We start from the raw sequence: 22,429 nt of genomic DNA, 5'->3' as shown, positions 1-22,429 counted from the left end.
ATGCCCACGGGATAATCATGATTTACCTGTGGTCACTTGTTGGGAATCTACATTGAGTCAATGGGTCTTCGTTTCCTAGATTTTGGGCTTTTTTAGGGGCCTCATTATCCTGATAAATGAAAATAATCAAACTCCTTGAAAGGGGGGAGGTCCCAATCTTTAAACGAATTGAATGTTTATTGTGATTTTGAAGTCAAAAAATCAAAACTGTTCTAATTTGGAAAACTTTTTAATTGGCCAAACCATCACGCTTCTGTCTTCCATTGAGCCATTTTAGCTTATTTATATTTTTTTCCAGTGTTTTTTTCTCCCAATACTACTTGGGAATGGAGCCTTTCAAATATTTTTAAAGTGATCTAATTATACTCCAATCAGGTGAATCAATAGATTCAGCCTCAAATCTTGTGTTACTCTATATTTTCTGTTATTGCATATGCTCTATGTATTTTAAAGACACGTGAATATATGAAATGTGTGCATCTTATCGTATGCAACCTACGTGCATTTCAATGTTTATAAATTTTACAAAAAAATAGTAAACACTAGATAATTTAATGCATACTAATGTGTTTAGCGGGAAGTGCAGTGATGCCTGTAATTTGCCTTGAAATGTATCAAAAGTAACAGATTAATGGATGGATAGGAAGATAACAGATACATGACTATGCATATAAATACCACATTAATGGTGGAACCTAAGTGGTATTCAGATGGTTATTTCTAAATAATTTCAACTTTGCTGTATGTTTGAAAATTTTCTGGTAAACTGTTGGGAAAAAAAAAAGACCTCCTATTTGATATGCTTTTGATTTGTATTGTAGAGATAGCTAAAAGAGAAAGGTAATTAGGTATTTCTGTTAGCAGGTAATCTGAATTGCAAGGAGATCATAACACAGATTAAATTCAGGGCTATACAAGAAACATGTGGAACAACACGAGCCATACAATTTCCGTGGTGAACGAGCAGGTGTAGGACCGAGCTCGGCATACCTTCACACGTTGGGAGGGAACCCTCAAATTGCAGCTGGGCACTGAGCTTGCACGTCAGTGTGTCCGTCCCAGACAGCGTGTACCCCGGATGACACTGGTACTTCACAAAATCCCCTGAAAGAGCCAACACACCTGGGATTATGTTTCCATGACACACAGAGTGTGCGAACGTATGAAACGTAGAGATAACCGCCTAACAGATGAAGTCAGTGAGCGAACCAGTTCTGAACCCGCACCAGTACTCATTTCCAGTTTGTTTGATCAAAGGGGACTATTTTCACTTCTCGACTTACACAAATGCTGTCTTCACCGATGCCAGCACAGATGATGTGGCAGGTTTTTGCATAGACTCATGTGTCTATGTTTCCACCCTTTCCCCCATGATGACTATTAAAAAAAGACAGCAAATTGGGATTGCTTGGGATTTAAGGATGGAGCATTAGAATGGCTTTAATGCATCCAGAGAGGGCTAACCTGTGACCTTGGCCTAATTAGCGCAATGTTCCCATTAACTGAGCCATCATGAGTGGAGCAGAAATTGGGTCACGTGGTTTGACCAGGGGTCTGAAACATGGGGTGAGGACAGGGTGTTGTATTTGTAGCTGAGACAGAGAAATCCTGGGTCACAGTAATTATACCACAAACGTACCCCACGGCTGGTTTCCTAAGGTGACCTGATGATTATTTAATGAAACTCGTCATTAATATAGAATGATGAAGCAGAATTTCTAAATATTATCATTCAATACACTCACCAATTACATTCTAGTTTCAGTGAAAGGTCAAAGTTATACTCATCATTATTTTAGCTACAAATGATGAAGTCCTTCTAGTGCACGAACATGCTTTTCTAACTAAACGCAAACATCTGTTTAAGTCAGTCTCTGAAAACTTTATTTAAAAGAAAAATACAAACTAGCAAATGCTGGTGGGGAGAGGGTGAGGTAGGGATGTGCTCAAAATGACAGAAGCAAAGTTCAAATGGCAAAAACAAATCATGGAGATGGAGGAAAAAAAACATACTTATTCGATAGATGAGCTCCCTAGCAATGCTTTAGAATATTCTGACAAATACTCATTTACTCATGTGAGTAACTATTGCAGTGCGGGGTGGGTGTTAAAGCTGGGTTGAGCTAATGATATCGTGACAAAGAACACATTACCGATTTCAAAATCCTCATCCTCGGTAAGCATTTCTGCCTGTGGAACTGCGGGCGGAGGCTGGCATTTCTTGAGCTGAAATGCTGAAGGGTTTATGGAAAACAAACAAACAAACAAACAAAAAAAAACACTGCATTACATTCGCTGAATAAACAGAATTATTACAAAAAGCAGCCCTCTGCTATTGTTTTAATGCTTGGGTACACTGCAATGTCTGTATTTGTAAACCATTGTTTCATAAAAGACTCAAGCTTACAGGATTATTTCATGCCAAAGAATATATCAAGTCAAAGAGAAAAAGGGTACAGTTTTAAAAATTATGACTTTTAAGTAAAACCACTTTCCATAATTTTGGGGGCTCCTGGAAGAGAAATGGTTCCGCCGCGGCCTGGTGCCAGGTCCAGATTGACATTTGCTAAGGTCCCTCTCTGCACCCCATGCAGAGGACTTCCACGGGTGCGGTCCTCACGAGATACAGGGGACTGATAACGCTTTTCTCCAAATTACTGGTTTTCCAAAATCATTAAATTCACTGTTGCCTCATCCATAATTCCATGGTGTTTGCTACCTTGACTCCTCTGGAGACAGAAACGGGAAATTGAGGAAAGGACTACGTGTGTTTCAAGGGTCTCCATACCAGAGTTTCATTTGCAATCCACTTCTCTTGGAATGAATCCAAGCTTGCCACACACCAGATGTGACATCATCAAACAGCATTAGGCACAAGAGCATCGCAGGAACCTCCGGCATCGAATGCAAGAAAGTCCCAGAGGGCTCTCGCTTGGCAAAAGCAAGGAACTCTCACTGGAAAGGACGCATGTGTCAACACTACCAGGAGAACCAAATGGAATCCTCCGCCTTAATCGATAGAGTGAGAATGCACTGACCGTGAAAATTGAGAACGAAGAAGCCTCCGTTCGAAAAGTCGCTGTGGAACTTGAGCAGGACTTGGTTGGTGGAGCTGTACGCCGTTTCCAGGGCTGTGTTGCCACTGAAAACTCCCAGCTGAGGTGAATTCTGATCAGGCCCATCCCTGGGAAAGAGAGAAGTTTGAGAAGGAAGTTCCTGATCACAGCTGAAAATCACAATCATTTTCTTCCAACACATGGACTCTATCTTGGCCCAAGCAGCTTGGTCTGAGCCTGCGCTGCAAGGCACCGAGCTGGCGCTCACGCAGGGAGACTCGGGGCTGATTTTTACTCACCCCCACTGTGGACCTTTTCAGAGCCATCACAGAGGCACGTTCATACTGACTCTAGTGACTGTAATACCATGTAATACCATGTATCAAACGTCCACATTTGAAAGTCTAAATTCAAAGGTGTTTCTTTAATTATGGGTGAAATTTATGGAGATCTTGCTACCGAAGTAAAAAGTTTTTAAGAATTTATTAAAAAGGAAATGACGGTGCAAGCTCGAGCCCCTGGCCCAGGATAGCAAAGCCAGACTGAGCTGCACTTTCAAATACTCTCGGAGTGAAATTTTAAGGCAATCATTCAGAAATGTTCAACATCCATGAAGTCCCCTGGATGGTCTCCATCTGAGCTGCCCCCGGCAGAGGAGGTAATCTGCAGGATAAGACCACCCGCCCTTCCCCCTCAGGGAAGGTGACCTTGACTGAAACAATCCTTCCTCCTGCTAGTAACTTCTTGCCCCACCCTGCTTGCTATGAAAACCTTCCGTTGTGTACCGGTAACTCCTCAGCCAGATGGAATGCTACCTGATTCCTGAATCACTAGAATCACTAAATAAAGCCCATTAGATCTTCAAATTGACTCAGTCGAATTTTTGTGTTTTTAACAAACTGAATAAAATACTACTGTCCTGTGAACACTGTGTTTAGAAAGATCGAGATGTTTAATGTCACGAAGTTGACTGGACTTCTCGGTCTCTCTTCTGTTAGTGTTCTGACAGTAGACACTCTATTTCGTTAATTATGAAGAACTTTTGCTTCTACCTGCTAAGTCTATACGTTAATCCAAGTGAAAGGGTTGATAGTGTAATGTTGTGGGTTTTGTTTTGCCTTGGATTTTGAAAGGGCAGCTTCATAGAATCAATTTAATATTTCAAGTTCCCCATTCTTCCTCACTCCCTCAGCCTCTGCTTCAGCCATTATCACCTCCCTGCAAGAGTTATTTCTCCAGCCTCAAAGGCAGCCTCCCTTCTTGCCCCCAGTTAATACATTTCCCACAAAATGAGACTGGGAATTCTGCAGCCAAGGTGATTCCCCTTCCTAAAACCCTAGCGAATCCTCATTGCTCTTAGAACCAAGCCTGGGATCTTTCACGTGATTTATAAGCTTCTATATTCTCTGTCCCGCTCACCTGGACTCCCATAAGACCCATACCTGAGATCTTCCAATACCCTGAACTCACCCTGTCCCCTTGCTTTACTGGCTTTCCAATATCCAGAGTAACCCTTAACCTTTTATGAACCTTCTACGCCAGCTTCCCCAACACATACACACACACACACACACACACACACACACGCACACACACATACCGCATCGTTACCCGGCATTAATCCAGAGTTTTCATGGCAGTTTATGCTGGCAGCACAGCCTGCTGGTCAAGCCTGGGGTAAGCTCACCTTCTCACACCCCATCGGTGCTCCCTCCTTCTCCCAGCATAGTATCACAGAGGACTTTTCAATCTCTGTATCCCCTATAACCTCTTGCTTCCAACAGCAAAGGTAGAATAGTCATTCCCATAGACATGAATATGTAGCCAAGGATCACAGAAGTCACTTACCCAAGGCCACATGACTCATTGCAATGAGAACCAGAACCCAAACCCCCAGCCCTGGTTGCGGGCTCGGTATTACTTCCTACACATCATATGGAAGGGCAGTCCTGCCATGTTTACAAAAGATGGCGGGAGGGCTGTGTGTGATTATCTCTTCAATATTTCCGGAAGCACCAAATTCTTATCATGGCAAAGGATTCTAACCAACTTTTCTTTTAGAAAAAAAAAGAAAAAAGAAAAATCACTCTTAAAAAATGTAAAATACAATTATGTTGGGGTAATCCATACTCAGAGTAATCCTGGATTCATCTACCATGTAACAAAACTCAAACATGTCACGTGACATTTATTCTCTGTATCGCTGGGTTTCCTTGGTAAATTTCCTTTCCAATATCTATCTAAAAACTTCCTTTCTTAATATGTAATCTGACATAAAAGCCCGATGTCAGGGGTTGCAAGATGGGTTAGCACAAGCACAGACCAGCCTATAGGGAAACGATCTCTTACCAAACAGCAATGTAGTCATTCACAGCTTCCGTCTGTAGCAAGGTGAAGTTGATATAGACCCCATGGCCAGGAGGGACGGTGATAAGCCAAATGCAGTCCTTCAAAATTGGGTACTCATCTGGAAATCCGGGGGAATAAATGGTACCATTCTGAGATGTCACATTATACCCACAAGGAGCTGAAAAGGGAGCAGAGAGAATGAAGCCCTGTAAATCAACTTTAGAAAAGACACAGTTACATATTTCTACGTCTCCAAAGTCCCTTCGCCAAAATTTTCCTTATAAGAATAATTGTGGAACATTTCTCAGTAACGACTTTGTCAAAGTAATTCCCCTGAAGTCTTAAAACCTTAGAAGAATTATACTTCTAAACTAAGTTATCTAAGTTCCATTTAATGTATTCTCCAAACACTCAAAATCCCTTCAGGATAAAGTCATTGCCATATAATAAAAAAAAAAAAAAAAGCCCTTATTCAGTCACTCAGTTAAGTTACAGTTATCTTCTGCAACCGAGTGGATAATCCATTGCACTACATGATAGGAGGGATTAGGTGGAAATTATGCATAAATATATCATGGAAATATTTTGTTGTTGTTTTAAGTGAGAGAGATTTCTAAAACCTATTTAAACTGCCTAAAGGAGTGGTATCCAAGCCTATTTGCCTAAAACAAAAATATTATCAATTCTTGACAGATCAATACCTGAAGAAATGAGATAAAATTATATACATGGTGTTTTCTTGAAGCACTTCCTCCTCTCATCAGCTTTCCCCTCCTCGAAGACTCACAATCCCTAATCAGCCTATGTTTATTTTACTTAATGAGCTGGTATTCTCTGTTGCCATGGCAATTATTTTGTTTTATCTACAGAAAAATGAAGTGACTATATATTAGCAGAATAATCCGGGATGCATTATTACATTCAGAAAGTGCTATGATACATCGAAGTCATAAACGAGTAGACTTCTTAACCAACCAAAATCGGATACAGGTGGTCTGAGTGTCTGTTACCAGCGTGAATCTTCTGGAGCTTTCAAAGACTTGTCACGAAAGGTGTCAAATTTAAACAGGCCAAACTACATTGTAAAACAAGAGAAACAAATACTTGAATACAAAATAGGGAGTGATGATATGCCACGTGGCATATGGTACGCTGCTGCGTTGACCGTACAGATGCATATGTATTTCAAAGGACGTAGAGAATGTTCTAGTGTAAAATAGACTGAATCCAGCCCAAGTTTTAGCAAGAGCCATTAGAAGAAGGGGCTATGGAGAACATTTCAGAAACATTATGGCATAAGTTTTGATAAGTGGGGTTTGGAGGCTGCCAAACCTTGCTTTGGAAACTAGCAAAGCACAGTACAGGGACACCTATAATTTGTAAAATGGGGCCATGATCTAGGCTGCAGTCACAGTGAGCTACTTGGTGTCCCCGGAAGATGTCATACTTTCTCTCACCTCCAAACTTCATGTAAATATTCACCCTTCGTGAAAAGTTCAAAGGCTTTCCTCCTACTCTGCTGCCAGGGTGAGCTGATCCATTTCTTCAAAGCTCAACTTACAGGTTAGCTCTGTCTTAATGGTGGCTTGGCTCTGGATGGCCATCTTTGTTCACCTGTCCCGTGGCTATAATTAGCTGCCAGCTGTTCTCATCATTAGACGGTCAGCAACTAGAAGTCAGGGACAGTGTTCCTTTTCACCCCTACTCACACCTCACTCTCACGAATCCCCAATGCCTAGCTCATATCACAATAAATAGGAGACAATAAATAATTGATGAATTGAAAATGAGTAAGACAGTAACCGCAAAATATTTTAGTAAAAATCTATTCATTTGCTATTGACTTACATCTGTAATCTCCAAAACTTCCCTTGTGCATTTTGACCTTTCAAATAAAGTCTTATCATTGTATAGCCCTATTACATATAGGAGCACCCTTCCCAATGGTGAAAAAAAACAAGTAAACAAAAAGGATGATGCCCATCTCTTCAAGGGCAAAAGAAACGATATGGTGATGTTCTTGGGAGGGCACATTGCTGCCTTCTGATGTTCTTTATGTCACTTAACAGCTCTAGGACATCACGCAAGTCAGGTATCCTTGCCGTGAGTTGTGTAGGATATTCAAATAACAAGTCCACCATTCTTATTCAAGGAGTATTTACTGAGAGTCTATCATGGACCAGGACGTGTGGGGTTGAGAGCAGAGAACCAAAGAGAGCTCTACACTGCCTTTGTGGGCTCACTGTATAGTGATGGAGAAAGGTACCAAGCAAATGCTAAGTCAGTATAAAAGTCAACTTGTGTAACTACCATGAGAGAAAGAACAAACACTACTTGTCACAAGAGCTAATAACATTCCATGAATGCACATAAAATTCCTCTAGGCAAATGTTGCTGTGTTGTCTAGAGAGGAAAAAAGAGGACCCTAGGAAAATGAGGGGGAAGGTTCCTTCACCACTTCCCCTGACCTGTCTGTGATCCCAGAGAAGGTTTTACCCTCATTGTCATGGCCCCAAAGGCATATTTAGATTTCCACATCTGAGGGCAATGTCACTTGAAGTTCACAGAGACAGTGGATGTGGAATCTAACTCAGCCTGACATGAATTTGTCCCCTCCATCCTCTCTCTCCGAAGGTGAGGTTCAAAGTGGACCCTGAGGGGGAGATCAATTCTGAAGCCGCTATGAGGCGCATCTAGTCACAGGACGATCGGTGCACCACAGCCAAGCCCGGGCACCTCCCAGCTCCTCACTGTCTGCATGGGAGCCTGGTCACAGCCGGGCGAGGAAGGCCACCAGCTGGCCAGGAGAGAGCGCATCAGCCTACTATGCACTACATTTCACACCTGGAGGTGATATGGGGTCAGCCTCTCCTCCACTTCTGGGAGCCAAAGAGTCAATAAACATAGTCATTCATGCATTTGTGAATGTACATTCTGATACTGTGATTTATAATAAGAAAAGTATATTCAGTCTTCCTCCCTGTTCTTGGCACAGAGCTCCTGAAACCCTTGGATAAAAGCTAAATGATAAAAGAGATAAAGGTATCCTTTGTTATTCATAACAAGATCCTTCCAACCACACCTGAGCTTATGTGAATAAGGTGACAAGAAAGCACCCAAGGATGGGGCTGGTTGCCAGGGTTAGGAGCTAAGCAAGTAACCAGAGGATTGGAAATTTCAGCCCTACCCTTAAACTCCCGGGAACTGGAGGAGCTGTCGGTCAAATTAATCACCACTGGCCAGCGATTTAATCATCATGCCTCTGTAATGAAGACTCCATAAAAACCCCAAAGGATGGGGTCTGGAGGACTTCTGGGTTGGTGAACACTTGGGGAGCTGGGAAGATGCTTCCCCTGGAGAGACTATGACACTCTGCTCACCTTCCAACACACCTTGACCTCCGCATCTCTTCCAACCAGCTGTTCCTGAGTCATATCCTCTGTATTGATCTGTAATCTTGTAAGTCAAATGTTTTCCTGGGTTCTGTGAATTGCTCTAGTAAATTTATTCAGTAGGAGGACGGAGTCTTGGAGACTTCTGATTTCTAGCCAGTCAGTGAGAGGCACAAGTAACAATCTGGACTTGGGGTTGGCATCCAAATTGGGGCAGGACAAGGGCAGCCTTGTGGGATTGGGAGTTTCACCTGCGGGATCAGAAGCTCTCCTCAGGGAGACTATCCAGCAGTGTCGAAGAATTGCTTGTTGTAGGGAAAAGGCACCCACTGGTGGCCAGGAGGGCCAGAGTGAGTGTTGTCTGTAACCTCGCACACATGCATGTTAAGAATAGGTTGTGAGAAAGGACTGCTGTGTGAAGTACAACTAATGAGAAAAAGTTTTCAGGTTATTTCTGTATGTGTTTCTCCAGAGAAAAATACGTCCGCGAAGATGATTAAGTTGTCCACTTCCATCAAATTCTAGAGCCAGCATTATCTACATTGAATGTGATGGAGGTGATGTCTTACCTGAATGTCCCATTCAATGGGAAGTTTATTCAGTGCCTATTTATACGTAAGCAGCCTTGGGCCCCATCCTCACTTCCTACCCCACTCCACTGGGTACCACTGCCTGAATTATCAGTGTGGATTCTGTTCACTTCACTGTTGTTTGGGAACGTGAAGCTTCTAGGTGGCTCATACAAAACGTGCTGGGTGTATCTCACCAATTCCTACTCATGTGGAGCCAGGGCCAGAAGATACTGGAAGATGAGCTGGTGGGCATGGTGGACATCAGCACAGGGAGGTAGAGACTCCCCGTCACTTCATTTTATCTGGGGCTGGACTTGGAAAAATCAAGGGGCACTGAGGCATGTCTTTATTGTGCTTTTTCTCCACTTAATCATGTACAAAGTGTCTCTGAATTGAGATGGATAGAAAGAACTTATTATTTCAATCAGAAATTAAATTTTAAAAACCCTAAATATCCACGAGGATAGTTATAGATAATCTATAGATAGTTTTCTCCAGGATTATATTAAGATTTCTGCCTAACCTTTATTACGAGGTTGAAGAAAAACCTTATAGTACAAATAACCAATACCTACATTTGGCATGAATATTCGTGAATTTTAAACTCTTGACTATTAATGTTGCCAGGAACTGAATGCCTGGTCTCACCAAATGTGTGGCGCACTATAGGTATTTTTTACCTATTTTTTTTCTTTCAATTACTTCGGTTTCCTTATGATGGTTATGAGATAGAGGGTCATAGAGCATTCCATCTGAAGAACTGTTTGATAATGGAAATATTAAAAATAATATTTATAAAAGAAACATAATATTTATATAAATATAGTATTATATATGATATATAACATAATATATAATATGTAATATTATATAAATATAAATATTTATAAGTATAAGTAAAAAGAGTTATATTCTTTAGGATGTCATTTTTATTCTAAACTATTGGGAGAGATTATTTTCTGTATTCATCAATCAACTTGGCAAACCTTAATTTTAAAAATTATGTGTATAATAACAGATTCTTTGGCTGGTTGGATTTCTCATGTCAATTATGCAATCAAATAGTGTTCTGCTTACAAAATCTATCAATCTAAAAGAAGTTGCTAACACGCTAATTGCAACATGTTAAGTTATCTTAGTAATTATGTCTGTCCACATAGTTCCTCACCACACACATTATTGCATTTTAAGTTGAGGAACATTAGGACAGTGCTTAACTTAAAAAAAAAATATTAAAAGTATATCTACATAAATATTTCAGTGATAAAAGATGAGGTCAACAAAAAATCTAAAATTTTTAAACCGCATTTGTAAGTTGAGATGCGTATTTATTATAAAATTACATTTAGTAAACTAATAAACAAGTATTTTTAACTGTATTTTAACAATTATAACCCATTTTTTTTTAAATCGAGACTTCTGTATAATTATGTCACTGGCAAAATATAATGTCTTGAATTTCTTAAGTCATTTTGAGACCTGTTTTTTCTTTTTTCTTTTAATAGATATCATATTTTTAGTTCAGATATTCTTCAAATGAATTTAAAATACACTAATATTACAAAATAAATCCTCATGCAATAAATATTAATACTGTCAACAAGCACATATGAATTGGTTTAATATATGCTTGTGAACACTGATACCTTAAGATTTAGAATTTTTGAATCTTAATTGTCTGAATTTTTAAATTTTTACTAAAGATGCCAGAAGTTGTTCAAAGTATCTATGTTCTCCCCCCACCCCGAATATCTATGATCTATTCTGAGATTCCTCTGAAGTTTATAGGGTTAGACCTTTGAAGATTGTTTTTCAGTACATTTGTCCTATACAGCAAGAATAAATCTGAACTGAATAACCATGATGGATTAATAAAATACATTTCAGGTGAGCATCCTGGATAATTAGCAGAGTTTGCTGGTGTCTTGTGAGGAGCTTAACCATAGTCTAAGTGGACACTAATGGACAGCAAAGACTATACACACACACACACACACACACACACACACACACACACACACATCTTTTTGGAAATATAACCTTTCACAGATAAAATAACTTTTGTTATACAATAATAACACTTATTTCTTTAAGTTTAATCCAATATGGAAAGGATATTAAATACATATTGGATGGTGACTAGAAAATTCATTTTATGATATGATATAATTTTATTTGAATTTTGTGTTTTGGTTTTTTATTTTGTCTATGACAAAATAGATATGAGGAGAGATATAATGGTAAAAATACTTGCGTAGTAAAGAATTTGACCTTGCCTATAGAGAGGTTTAGCCCTCTACTCTGGGGCAGGGAGTGGGGGGAACGATTCAGGGCATATCTGATGGGAGCATCTTTGTCCCATGTGGGTGTTGGCCATACCCAGTAGTTTTAGGATGGGGCTGACTGTGCCAGAAAGACCAGCCATGGAATTTAAGGTGGGACCTTTGAGTTACAGGGTATCAGTTGGTCTGGAAGCTGACATCAACCACCAGGCAACCACCAATCAGTCATACCTCCCTGACAGAGCCCCAATTAAAACTCTGGGCACTAAGACCTACCCAATGAGCTTCTCAGGTTGGTGATATTCTGGGCATATTGTCACCCATCAGTTCTGTGAGAGTGATGCACCCTCCCAGACTGTAACCTAGGCATCTTTTCCCATGTTTTTCATGTATCCTTTCCTCGTTACGAACCACAACCAGAATACAATAGCTTAGTGAGTTCTCTGAGTCCTCTTAGTGAATTATCGAAGCTCAGGGTGGTTTGGGGGCAACTCTCATACTTTCAGCTGGTGTCTGGAGGAATTTAGTTTGAGTTTAGCCCACTCTGGGTAGTATGACATATCATGATGTAATGATAAAAGGTGGCATCCCCTTTGAGCTACATCACAAACAATATATTGTGTTACTTTCATGCTCACAAAATAATTCCAAACCAGCAGTTATTTCTATATTTGAAAACAGAGCTTGAAAAGGTGATGAAGCCTTTTTAAATATTTAATTCTACTTTTTAATGTCAAGCCAAGAATTCTCCCATGTGCATATGAATTCAAAGAACTCAGGTGAAAATTACAAATAAGAAAAAGGTTTAAATGACAATTGAAAGTATTTTATAGATACGCAAATAAATGAATTTTTAAATGGAGAGTAGTAAAAAAAAGTTTTTTAAGTGTTTTAATAAAAAGCACCAGATATGCTACCGCTATACTTAGTTTTATAAAGTAATTTTTAAATGCTGTTTTACATGTTATTAAATTTGCATTAAACTAGGATAATTTAATATTTATTTATTTATTTATTTATTTAATTTTAAAGTTTTTATTTATTAATTTGACAGAGACAGCCAGTGAGAGAGGGAACACAAGCAGGAGGAGTGGGAGAGGAAGAAGCAGGCTCCCAGTGGAGGAGCCCTATATGGGACTCGATCCCAGGACTCTGGGATCACACTCTGAGCCGAAGGCAGATGCTTAATGACTGAGCCACCCAGGCGCCCCTAGGATAATTTAATTTTTATTTCTTTTTCTAAGATAAGGAATTTAAAAAATACAGCTGAGTTTTGTTTTTTTGTTTTTTTATAGTTTACAATATATATAGAATGGACAAATACAGTGAAAAATATAATTTAAAAAGTCCACCAGTGTTTCTTGTTTTGTTTTTCTTTGGTTTTTTTTTTGTTTGTTTGGTTGGTTGGTTTTTTTACATTTTCAGAAGAAATTCAAACTCAGCTAGTCGCCTTTCCCTTTTGCCTGGGTGTTTAGCATCTCAAAGGACCACAGAGTTGATAATTTTATTATTTTTTCACTTAAAGGTTGCTGTATTTATAATGTTCAAATATTAAGCTTACAGTATCTTTTCTGTTTCATATACTTTCCTCATAAACAATGTACTTGATCTATTAATTCAAACTTGATACTAAAAATTTTTGAAATTATAAAAAAAAAAATACAGAGGATTGAAATAAGTGATTTCTGCTCAGACCAGGGATATTTGATGAATCCAGATTTCCCTCCATTACCACTCCCTGTCCACCTGATTCCCACATCTCCTGAGAAACCCTGATCGTCACACACTGTTGAACTGTACTGCTTTATTTTTTCCTAAGACTGTTTCTACACCCTGTCTTTGCTTACACTATTTTTTCAACCCTGGATACTCCTTCTCTGAGTAGCAAAATAGTATATATGCTTCAAGGCCCACTGCAAAAATAAATCAGTCTTCTGAAATACAAAAACAATATGTGATTATTATAAGTTAAACAAAAAAACCTTCTAGGGTAAAATTAATAAGCATCCTTTCCTCCACTAATCCCGTAATTTGGTGGAAGGACTGTAATTCTAAATACTACTACCAGCATAAAGAGTTCCCTGGTCACTTCCCATGCAAATGCCATCCTTCTACACAATTCAGCAAAACACTCTCCTTGTGCCTGGTTTTGTGTTATACATATTTGCATTTATTATTTTGTTTTCTTTATGATTTCCATGAGGGCAAGGCCTATTTATTCATCTTTTTAACTTACTGGCATATGATAAATCCTGAAATACTAAGTAGAATGAGTTTAACATAACAGATTCCTAATAAATATTTGTTGAATAAATGAATGGGTTTTTTAGTATGTCCGTTTAATAATTAATGCACTATTACATACATGAAAAATTAAATTGTTGCCAAGAATGATTAACCTACCATCACATCTTGGAAAGGGATAATTCCAGTTTCTGTTGATCCCATGTTGGCAGGTAAGGACTGGGTAGCCGATTAAGATGTACCCAGGGTAACACTCGAACGAGATGGATTGTCCCACACTGTAATCCGAGTTGATCATATAGCCGTTCTGAAAAGGAGGTGGGTCTGGGCAGTTCTGTAGTTCATAGGCTGAAACAGACAGAATCAAGCTCAAGTATAAAAAGCTAAGTTAGCGTGGAATTCAGAGAACTGGGATCACATACAGTTTCTGAAGATGAATATTTTCAATAAGTTTTAAAACGTATCTTCTCCAAGTTGCCACTTACTATCCTAAGTAAAACAATAATGATTAGTAATAACAGAACTATAACAACTTCCCATTAATAAGTAGCTAACCGTGTGCTTTAGAAGTAGTAAAGCACATACCAACGATAACTTTGATGGTGTTTACCTTGGAAAAAAATGTAGATGGTGTGAATTGACTTTAAAAAAAAAAGTATAAAAAATGATAATAAAAAATGCCTAAAAAGAATGTCAGATGAATGTGGATCTAATTCCCTTTTAATTTAAAAGAGAATTATAGTAGCATTCCATTCTAGGTGTTATTGACTAGGAAATGTGTGGCTGTTATGTTTTGATTTGTTAATGTATTTTTCATTACAAATAAAAAAATCTGTTCCATTTTCCTATTTTTCTTAAAAAAAAAAGCTCCTGTGGAAACATTGAGCTAGCAATTACTATTAGTACAATCTTATTAATAAAATATTGTTTATGCAATAAATCATATTTACCTTTTCAATATAATAAAGATACTGTGCTGTTGACACACGCGGTGTCTTTGCAAGTTCCAAAATTGTGAGATAAATTTTAAATTTTAACAGTATGGGTTAAACCCTCACTGCAGTTCACAGATTAAAAAATACTTAATTTCACTTCATTTCACATGCCAGCAGCCCGTGGCTTTACTTATTTTGATATTTGCAATCGTATGTCTCTGGACAAGAGTCAGATAAACAGCTAAGGAGTGATTGTAGCAGGAAGCAGAAATCAGAAGACACATCAACCAACGCAAAGGGCTTGAAGCAGCTTGAGATCATTCCTGGCAAGGGCTCCCCCAGGGTGTGGAACCAGGAAGAACCAGGAGGGAGACAAAGTCCCCCAGGCGGCCACGCAGGACTCTCACCTGCCGCACACTTCCCCTCTGGGGTCCCCTGGACAGCACAGGGGCAGGGCTATCTGCTCAACAAAATCAGAGTGGAAATCGCGTAGGGAGACTCATGACGGGGGACTTTACAAACTGCGATGTGCTAAAAATAAATTTATTCCATTTTATTTGTAGCACATTTAATTATTATAGGGATTTACATGCATGATATACGGATACTAAGAGGAAAAAAGTTGCTGGAGGATTCTTAACTCACTGCCATCTTTTGACATGTAGTCTTTAGAACTCAGTATGGAGATAAAACTTTCATTTATACAAAATCAAAAATTTACCAATAATATAATGAGCTTTCTGGGGCTGCTTTTTGGTGAAGCTACATTATAACATGGAATTCCTAAGACAATGAGAAGGAGAAATTACCTATTTAAGGATTTCTCCCAGATCAATAAGCACCATAATCACAATTATTCATGAAATTCAACATTATAATAATCATTTACAAAAGAAAAAAGTGCTTTTAACTCACAATTTTGGAATTTGCAATCTAGCATCAAGACAGTAACTGCATGGTCCACATAGGCATTTTCCAATTTTATTTTTCTTCATCTTATAAGTACAATATTTGAGTGCTGAAATCCCCTACAAAGTATCAGACTTCAAGGGAAAAAATCTATAGTTGTCCAAAAGAAAAGAGTATCCAAGCCTGTATGAAAACAATATGTTTTATACCTCATGGACTAGTGGCGTGTTTGTCATTATCAACTGCTTTTGTAATATTTTCACTTCCTATTTGAAAACTAGAAGCTTAGAAAATCATGCAATGAGTATAAAGATAGGGACCGTTAGAACAGAAAGCCGAGACCATCAGTGCGTCTCTCTTTCTACTACATACACATGAACACACACACACAACTGCACACACCACACTTGCACAAACCACTCACACATGCACGCACATGCACACATACACACACGCACACAAGCCCCCGCACACATACACACACACACACACACTGGCACATTGATGCATGTTTACTCACACACGTGCACACACACACATGCTCTTTTTCTCTGTCCCCTTATCGCGCCCCTTCTTTGCCGGGCCACCCTGGCAAACACACCCCAGAGCTGCCCACCTCTCCCAAGGGCCACCCACTCTGAAAGCCGTGCAAACAGCCTTTTCCTGAAAGCCAGAGCCAAATGGCTTAGCAAATATCCACAGTGCATGGTGTGCCTCCTTGCAATCTTGTTACTGGAGTCTAAATTTACTTTATAGACCCATGCCCACAAAAGAACAGAATCCCATACTGTGTTACAACTATCAACCAATTTCCTTCTTTATTATACTCTTTTAGAATGAAATCAGCAGTTTGTTCTCATTCTTGTTTTGCTTGAAATATAATAAACTCTGTTGGAGAAATGAGTCCTCTAATATATCACATACAACGGCTAATAAAAACACACGTATATATGTGCATGTGTATACATATATATATTGACTGGACGGCGGTTTCCATGTGAGAAGAATCACATAAAACTGTTCAACATAGCCTCCTCCTCACTGGAAGATTCTATTCACGTTTCAGCGGTGCCTCTGGGTATCAACACAGGCATCAATTATCACAATATGTTATAAACAAGGGAACAGTTAATAGAGATTCCTAATGAATTGTCGTGTGAAATGGCATTTAACACCCACACACAGACTCACACACGTTTACTCACAGCCTTGTTACAGGGAGGAGAGGTTGCAGATGCCTCCATGTCTACACTGAATAGGACTTTGAAGCCTCCTTCAGGTGCTTGACTTCCCTTTCCATGAAAAAAGAGAGCTGGGGGCCCAGTAGCATCTCAGCCAATCCGGCAATCCATAGAATTTCTGAAGTGCATACATACATAAGCCCCTGTTTCCCAGACCGGCCATTATGATGGCTCGGATGACAGATCTCTCCTCCTTTGTAACAAGGGAATGATCCTGGTTCTCACTTGCAAGTAAGATTATCCACCCCAATGTTCTTTATTGGTTATGAAAACTCCTTGATGCCAATACCTACCAACGAAGCCAACCTACACTGTTGCTAAGGTTACAGCCAGTCCCATGTTTTCTGGGCAGCCCAAAGCCTCGGCTGGGATATGGCTAGCCAAGTTGCTTGCTCCCAATTGTGACTATGATTGCGCCTTGTGCTTTGAGCAGCCGAGAATGAGTGCTCGGTAGACCTTTTGCGTGATGGCTTTTACACTGTGGAGAAAGTCTGATTTTGATCCAAAGGAACCATTGGACTCCCAGACAGGACAGACTACACAGAGAATCCACTTCCTCCACTGCTTGGGGAGGACTGACCAGGGAGCACGCAGCAAATCTCAGCGGGCATGTGGGCATCTAAAGGTGCCGTCACATAGGAGACATAGCTGACATGCACTCTCCAGGTGTGTTTTTGGTGCAGAGGGATGGGTCTCTTAATGGAAAAGATGATTGAAATTGTTACCTCTACTTTAGGCCAACCCATAAAAGGAAAAGCAAACCCTCATGGTCTACAGGGATAAAGTGGGTTGACTAGTAAGAATTGGACCCTCATCTCTACAGTGTAGCCCATAGACTACCGCTGTCGGCACTCTCTCCATCTTGAACAGAATGCCCTGGAGGGGATGGGAATTGATACAGCTACTAGTCCTCCACTGTTTTAAGCATTTTTATGTGAGATAGTCTTTCATATAAAGAGCTGCCTGTTGAGAACGTGATTCGCTCATGCAGATGGGTGAAAAGGATAGAGTAGATCTCCAACCTAGCTCTTCTTGTTAACCCATGGCAGCTCAGAATATGACGGTGAAAACAGAGAGCTACTCAGTTTTAGAGGCACATGAGTTTCATGCAGAAAAGCATGGTTGTGTCGAAAAGGAACAGTTAGTGTGCTCTTAAAATCAGCTAGAGGGTATCCTTCAGTTGTTCATTGCACATAAAGGCAATTTGATTGCTTTTCCTCCTAAAGTGGAAAAATCTGTATCTGCAAACAAATGCCTCTTTTCTCATAGACTCAATTCACTCAAATTCAACAGTTCTATGATTGAATAAATGAATAAGATTTAACATATCTTTTTAAAAAAATAAAGGTGCTTGGTATATAGAGCAAAGGAAGAAAGATAAAAAGTGGATCTTCGAAAAAAGAAAGCATTTTTACTTCCTATGACTAAAGTAATTAAAATTACCTTGAAGTTCTTTTTTTGGCATGGCATTATTACATTATAATGTAAGAAAGAGAGACAGAGAGAGGGATATTCAGCTTCTCCAAATGCTGACTTATAAAAACCAAAATCAAAAGAGAGTCACTAAAGTTCGTAATGGCCCCCAATTTCACAAACATTATGAAAATCGAAGTACCATTAAGCCCATACCAATATTATAAGAGTAAGAGAACACATAGAATTTTAACTTCCACAGGGGAATCATTTGTTTGGATCTAGGAAAATACCTACTATTCACACCTATTAATCTCAAGCAATATGACGTCAAGTGTTTAAATTATAGGTCTGTGATGTGACCACCAATGGAATCATGTAGTCGTCTTTCTGATAGCCACTATTTTTTTTCCAATATCTAAAGAATTGATAAATATCTTCATGCTGCCCTTCATTTTTCAGTCTTTGACTTAGAAATAAGGTACATGAACTCAATTTTATTCAACATGGCTCTTCACCTTCCACTTCTCAAATTCTGTGTAAGTCATTTAACTTCTGGACAGCTCCATCCACTGTAACATTTTTGACCTTTAAATAAGTGACAAGGTTTAAGAATAAGGAGTATGACATAGACATCACTGAGAATGACAAGACTTATCTGCATGATTTCTGCATTTTCTTATGAGTTATTAATTATAAGCTTAACTGACAAATCTCAAGTAGGACCTAGGAATTTTGACATGACATACAAGTCAGAACTGTGTCATTTTGCCCATTTATAAATTTTGTTAAATGACAAACATTGATAAACCACCTAATTGTCATCCCTGTCAGATACCCTTCAAGAAATTGGAAGACCTCAAATTCATGTTCCCTTTCTTTTTATTTAATTTATTTTTATAGCTCTCATTTATAGGAAATTAATTGCCTACAATAAAAAGATATCTTGCTTAGGAATTATTTATTTATTTGTTTGTTTATTTATTTATTTATTTTAACGTGGATACTTAAACAGAGTCAGGCGTCAAATAAATAAAACATGTGCTCAGCCAACCAGATGTTTGGCCCAGATGAGAATCCACCAAATAAAATGTTTAAAGGCCACACAGACAACATCAATAATCAAAGCTTGCAGGGACTAAAGGAAACTTTTGAAGTCAATTCCTTTCCACTCTGAAAGGGGCCATCATTTTGACACTTGAGGAGACTGTCCCTCTGAACACTGACCAAATGCTCGCAGATTCTGACACTGCAAGATAAAGGAGAGTGGGTCTATGGCTATTTCACAAATTTTATGAACTCTAATTCTAAATATTTAAAATTTAAATTTAAAAAATAATATTTTGCCGGCCAACTGCAACAATCTATGACCTCTTAGCTAGATAATTCCTGTTTAGATTCTGCGTGTGTGTGTGTGTGTGTGTGTTTATTTTAGACCATTCTTTTTGGATTTAAGTAATTGATAGCTTTAGAACTGTGTAGATATGGCCTTAATAACCCTACCTGGAAAATATCAAGAGAAATAAAACAAAAAAAATAATTTTGAACTATGGAGGTTAGAGTTATGTAAGATAGAATGTAATTTCAAAACTATACCAAAGTATAGTTCCAAAACTTCCATGTAAATTCATGGGAATTTGTATTTCATTTTTGGAGGTCAAAAAGGGGAAAAAAAGTTAAATTTTGAATATATTTGAATATTAAATATATTATATTAAAAATATTCAAAATGGAGAAGACTGTTCAAAAGTTCTTGAGATCAACTGAGGTAAATCATTTAATTGGCAGCTTAAGGAAGAAATGTAATTACATATATTTTTTCTTATAGACTCATACATTAAGATCATGCCATTGAACAATGGAGGGCACCATGTAATAACCAAGTTTAAAATAAAGATCATGAATGAAATGTTCATACTTCAATGGGATATACTTCAATAGAAACAGGAAAGGGTAGACTAGATATATAAAAACAGGAAAGAGAAGCACGGAATTCATAGTAAATACCATTCAAGTTTTAAGTTCAGTTACACAAACAGATGAAGGGGACACAACAAAGGGAAGTTGTGTTGAGGTGAAACGCACATCTCTCTCAGACACCTGCAAAAGCCTTCTCACCAGGAAAGGGGAGGGAAGCCCCCAACACACACACACACACACACACACACACACACACACACACTTCTCTGTGTCCAGAAATGCCTTGTTCCTTGACCTTCCCCTACCCTGCAGGTTAGAAAAGACTCAGGAGCACCTGTGTTTGCCTATGACCTGATGAGACATAAATCCTCCAAATTATCATTTTTGGTCTCGGAAATGGTTAGCTGAACTGCCGATTCCCACCAATGGGTCAGAACAAGCCAGTGAACAAAATGCATGCTAACCCAACACTGCTCTCTCCCTCTATGAGGTCTGTGAGCAGAACCAGCAGCCAGCACTCCTGTGAGCAGGTTGGGCTCCGGGTCAGACCTTCTTTGGCCCACCACCCATCATGGCCTCTCCTGCTTCCCCACAGCCAGTGCTCATAGGCTTGTCCCTCCTCCCTGTGGAGGAAGACCCCTTTTTCCTAACCTGTGCTGATCATATGGTTAGAGCATTGTTCTTTCTATTGCAATAGACTTCTTCCCCCAGGGCAATAAATAATCCTTTCTGATAACAAGTCTCCTTACTAAGTCTGAGGTTGCTTTGCCTTTAATTGTAGATACCAGGGCTGTGGATGCCTTAGCCTCTGAAGCAGGAAGAATCAGTGTGGTAAAACTTTTAAGAGTCTCACAGTTTTCTAGAAGAAAGATGAGCATGGTTAGGAGGAGGTTGTGATGTCGACGGAGGTATCTGCCAGGCCCCCAGAGACGCTGCAGAGCTGGGGCAAGGATGATGATGGAGGTAATGTTGGCAGAAGAGGGGGCAAGGGTATCACCAGGTTTACAGCTGAAGCAACTGGCTAAAATGTGCACAGTCTACTCAGAGAGCTGGAAAGACTATAAGATGAGCCGACCTGGAGAAGAAAATCATGTGCTGCGCGTTGCACACAGCATTTCAGTGCCTGCATAATGCCCCAGGTCGGTGCAGCAGTGGGACAGACATTGGTTCTGGGACTCGCGGAACTTGAATTGTTGACATTAGCAGGAGAGCTGTCCACTGCTCATCGTGCTGCCGTCTTTGAATCCAGGAGTGTTGTGGATGCTCAGCGGAAGTGAATGATGAATATAGGGGGTCCCAACCAAGCCCCGCAGGGAAGTGGTCAGTCCGAGAGCGAAGAAGAAGGAAGCAGCCAGTGGACAGTGGAATCGCCAAAAGAGACTGTGCTGTCCCTCAGAGCAGGGAAGCGGGGCACTGAGCCAGCACTGGGGATGGCACTGAATGCTACCACGGAACACAGGACATGCTGCGTGCCTGTGGGATTTAGCAACGCGGAAGGCTGCTGCAATGGAGGACCGTGTGGGCACGACGGTGGGTCAAAGGCTAAGCAGGAACGGGAAAGACAAGGTGGGGAGAGACAGAGACACCGAGAAAGCTGGTGTACATAATGCCTCAAAAAATGTCTCCCAGAAAGTGTAAGCTAAAGAAAGACATTAGTCAAAGGTACATTAAAAATTATATATTTATAGATGAGTGTGGGCCCGTGTGTGTGCACCTGTGTGTGTGCGCATGCCTGTGTGTATTTCTGTGAGTGTATGCACCTGTGTGTGCACCTGTGTGTGTTCCTGTGTATATGTGTGCACCTGTGTGTGTGCGTGGACCTGTGTGTGTTCACCTATGTGAGTGCGTGCCTTCGTGTTTGCACCTGTATATGTGTGTGTGCCTCTCAAGCTGGAGGTGACACTTTCCTGAGGGGGGACGGGGACGAGGTGGAGCTGGAAGCAATGAGGGACACCGTGCGCACACAGAGAATTCGGCACGACTCCTGCCGTATTCCTCACTGGCCCAGGCTTTATTCTCCTCTCTTTTTGCCTCCTACCTGGATTTTGTATTTTAAGAGACCCAAAAATTGGAAATCTTAATGTATATTTTAGATTTAAATAACCATTTAAGTAAC

The 22,429-nt window shown here is 39.7% G+C and overlaps 1 protein-coding gene across 1 annotated transcript in view; it reads right to left on the bottom strand.

Annotated features, from left to right (window-relative positions):
* The window catches only part of CSMD1 (CUB and Sushi multiple domains 1), a 1,580,412-nt gene that overhangs the window by 148,989 nt on the left and 1,408,994 nt on the right, over window positions 1–22,429 (bottom strand). The window contains exons 42-46 of the mRNA XM_040643176.1: window positions 14,055–14,243; window positions 5,406–5,583; window positions 3,039–3,184; window positions 2,154–2,234; window positions 991–1,104 (exon numbers count right to left, since the gene is read on the bottom strand). Of these exons, the coding sequence (XP_040499110.1) occupies window positions 991–1,104; window positions 2,154–2,234; window positions 3,039–3,184; window positions 5,406–5,583; window positions 14,055–14,243 (708 nt within the window). The remainder of the gene's footprint in view (window positions 1–990; window positions 1,105–2,153; window positions 2,235–3,038; window positions 3,185–5,405; window positions 5,584–14,054; window positions 14,244–22,429) is intronic.

This window comes from Ursus maritimus, unplaced genomic scaffold (assembly GCF_017311325.1).
Source record: "Ursus maritimus isolate PB19 unplaced genomic scaffold, ASM1731132v1 scaffold_28, whole genome shotgun sequence".
NCBI classification, from domain to species: domain Eukaryota; kingdom Metazoa; phylum Chordata; class Mammalia; order Carnivora; family Ursidae; genus Ursus; species Ursus maritimus.
This window is presented reverse-complemented; position numbering and strand designations above follow the sequence as displayed.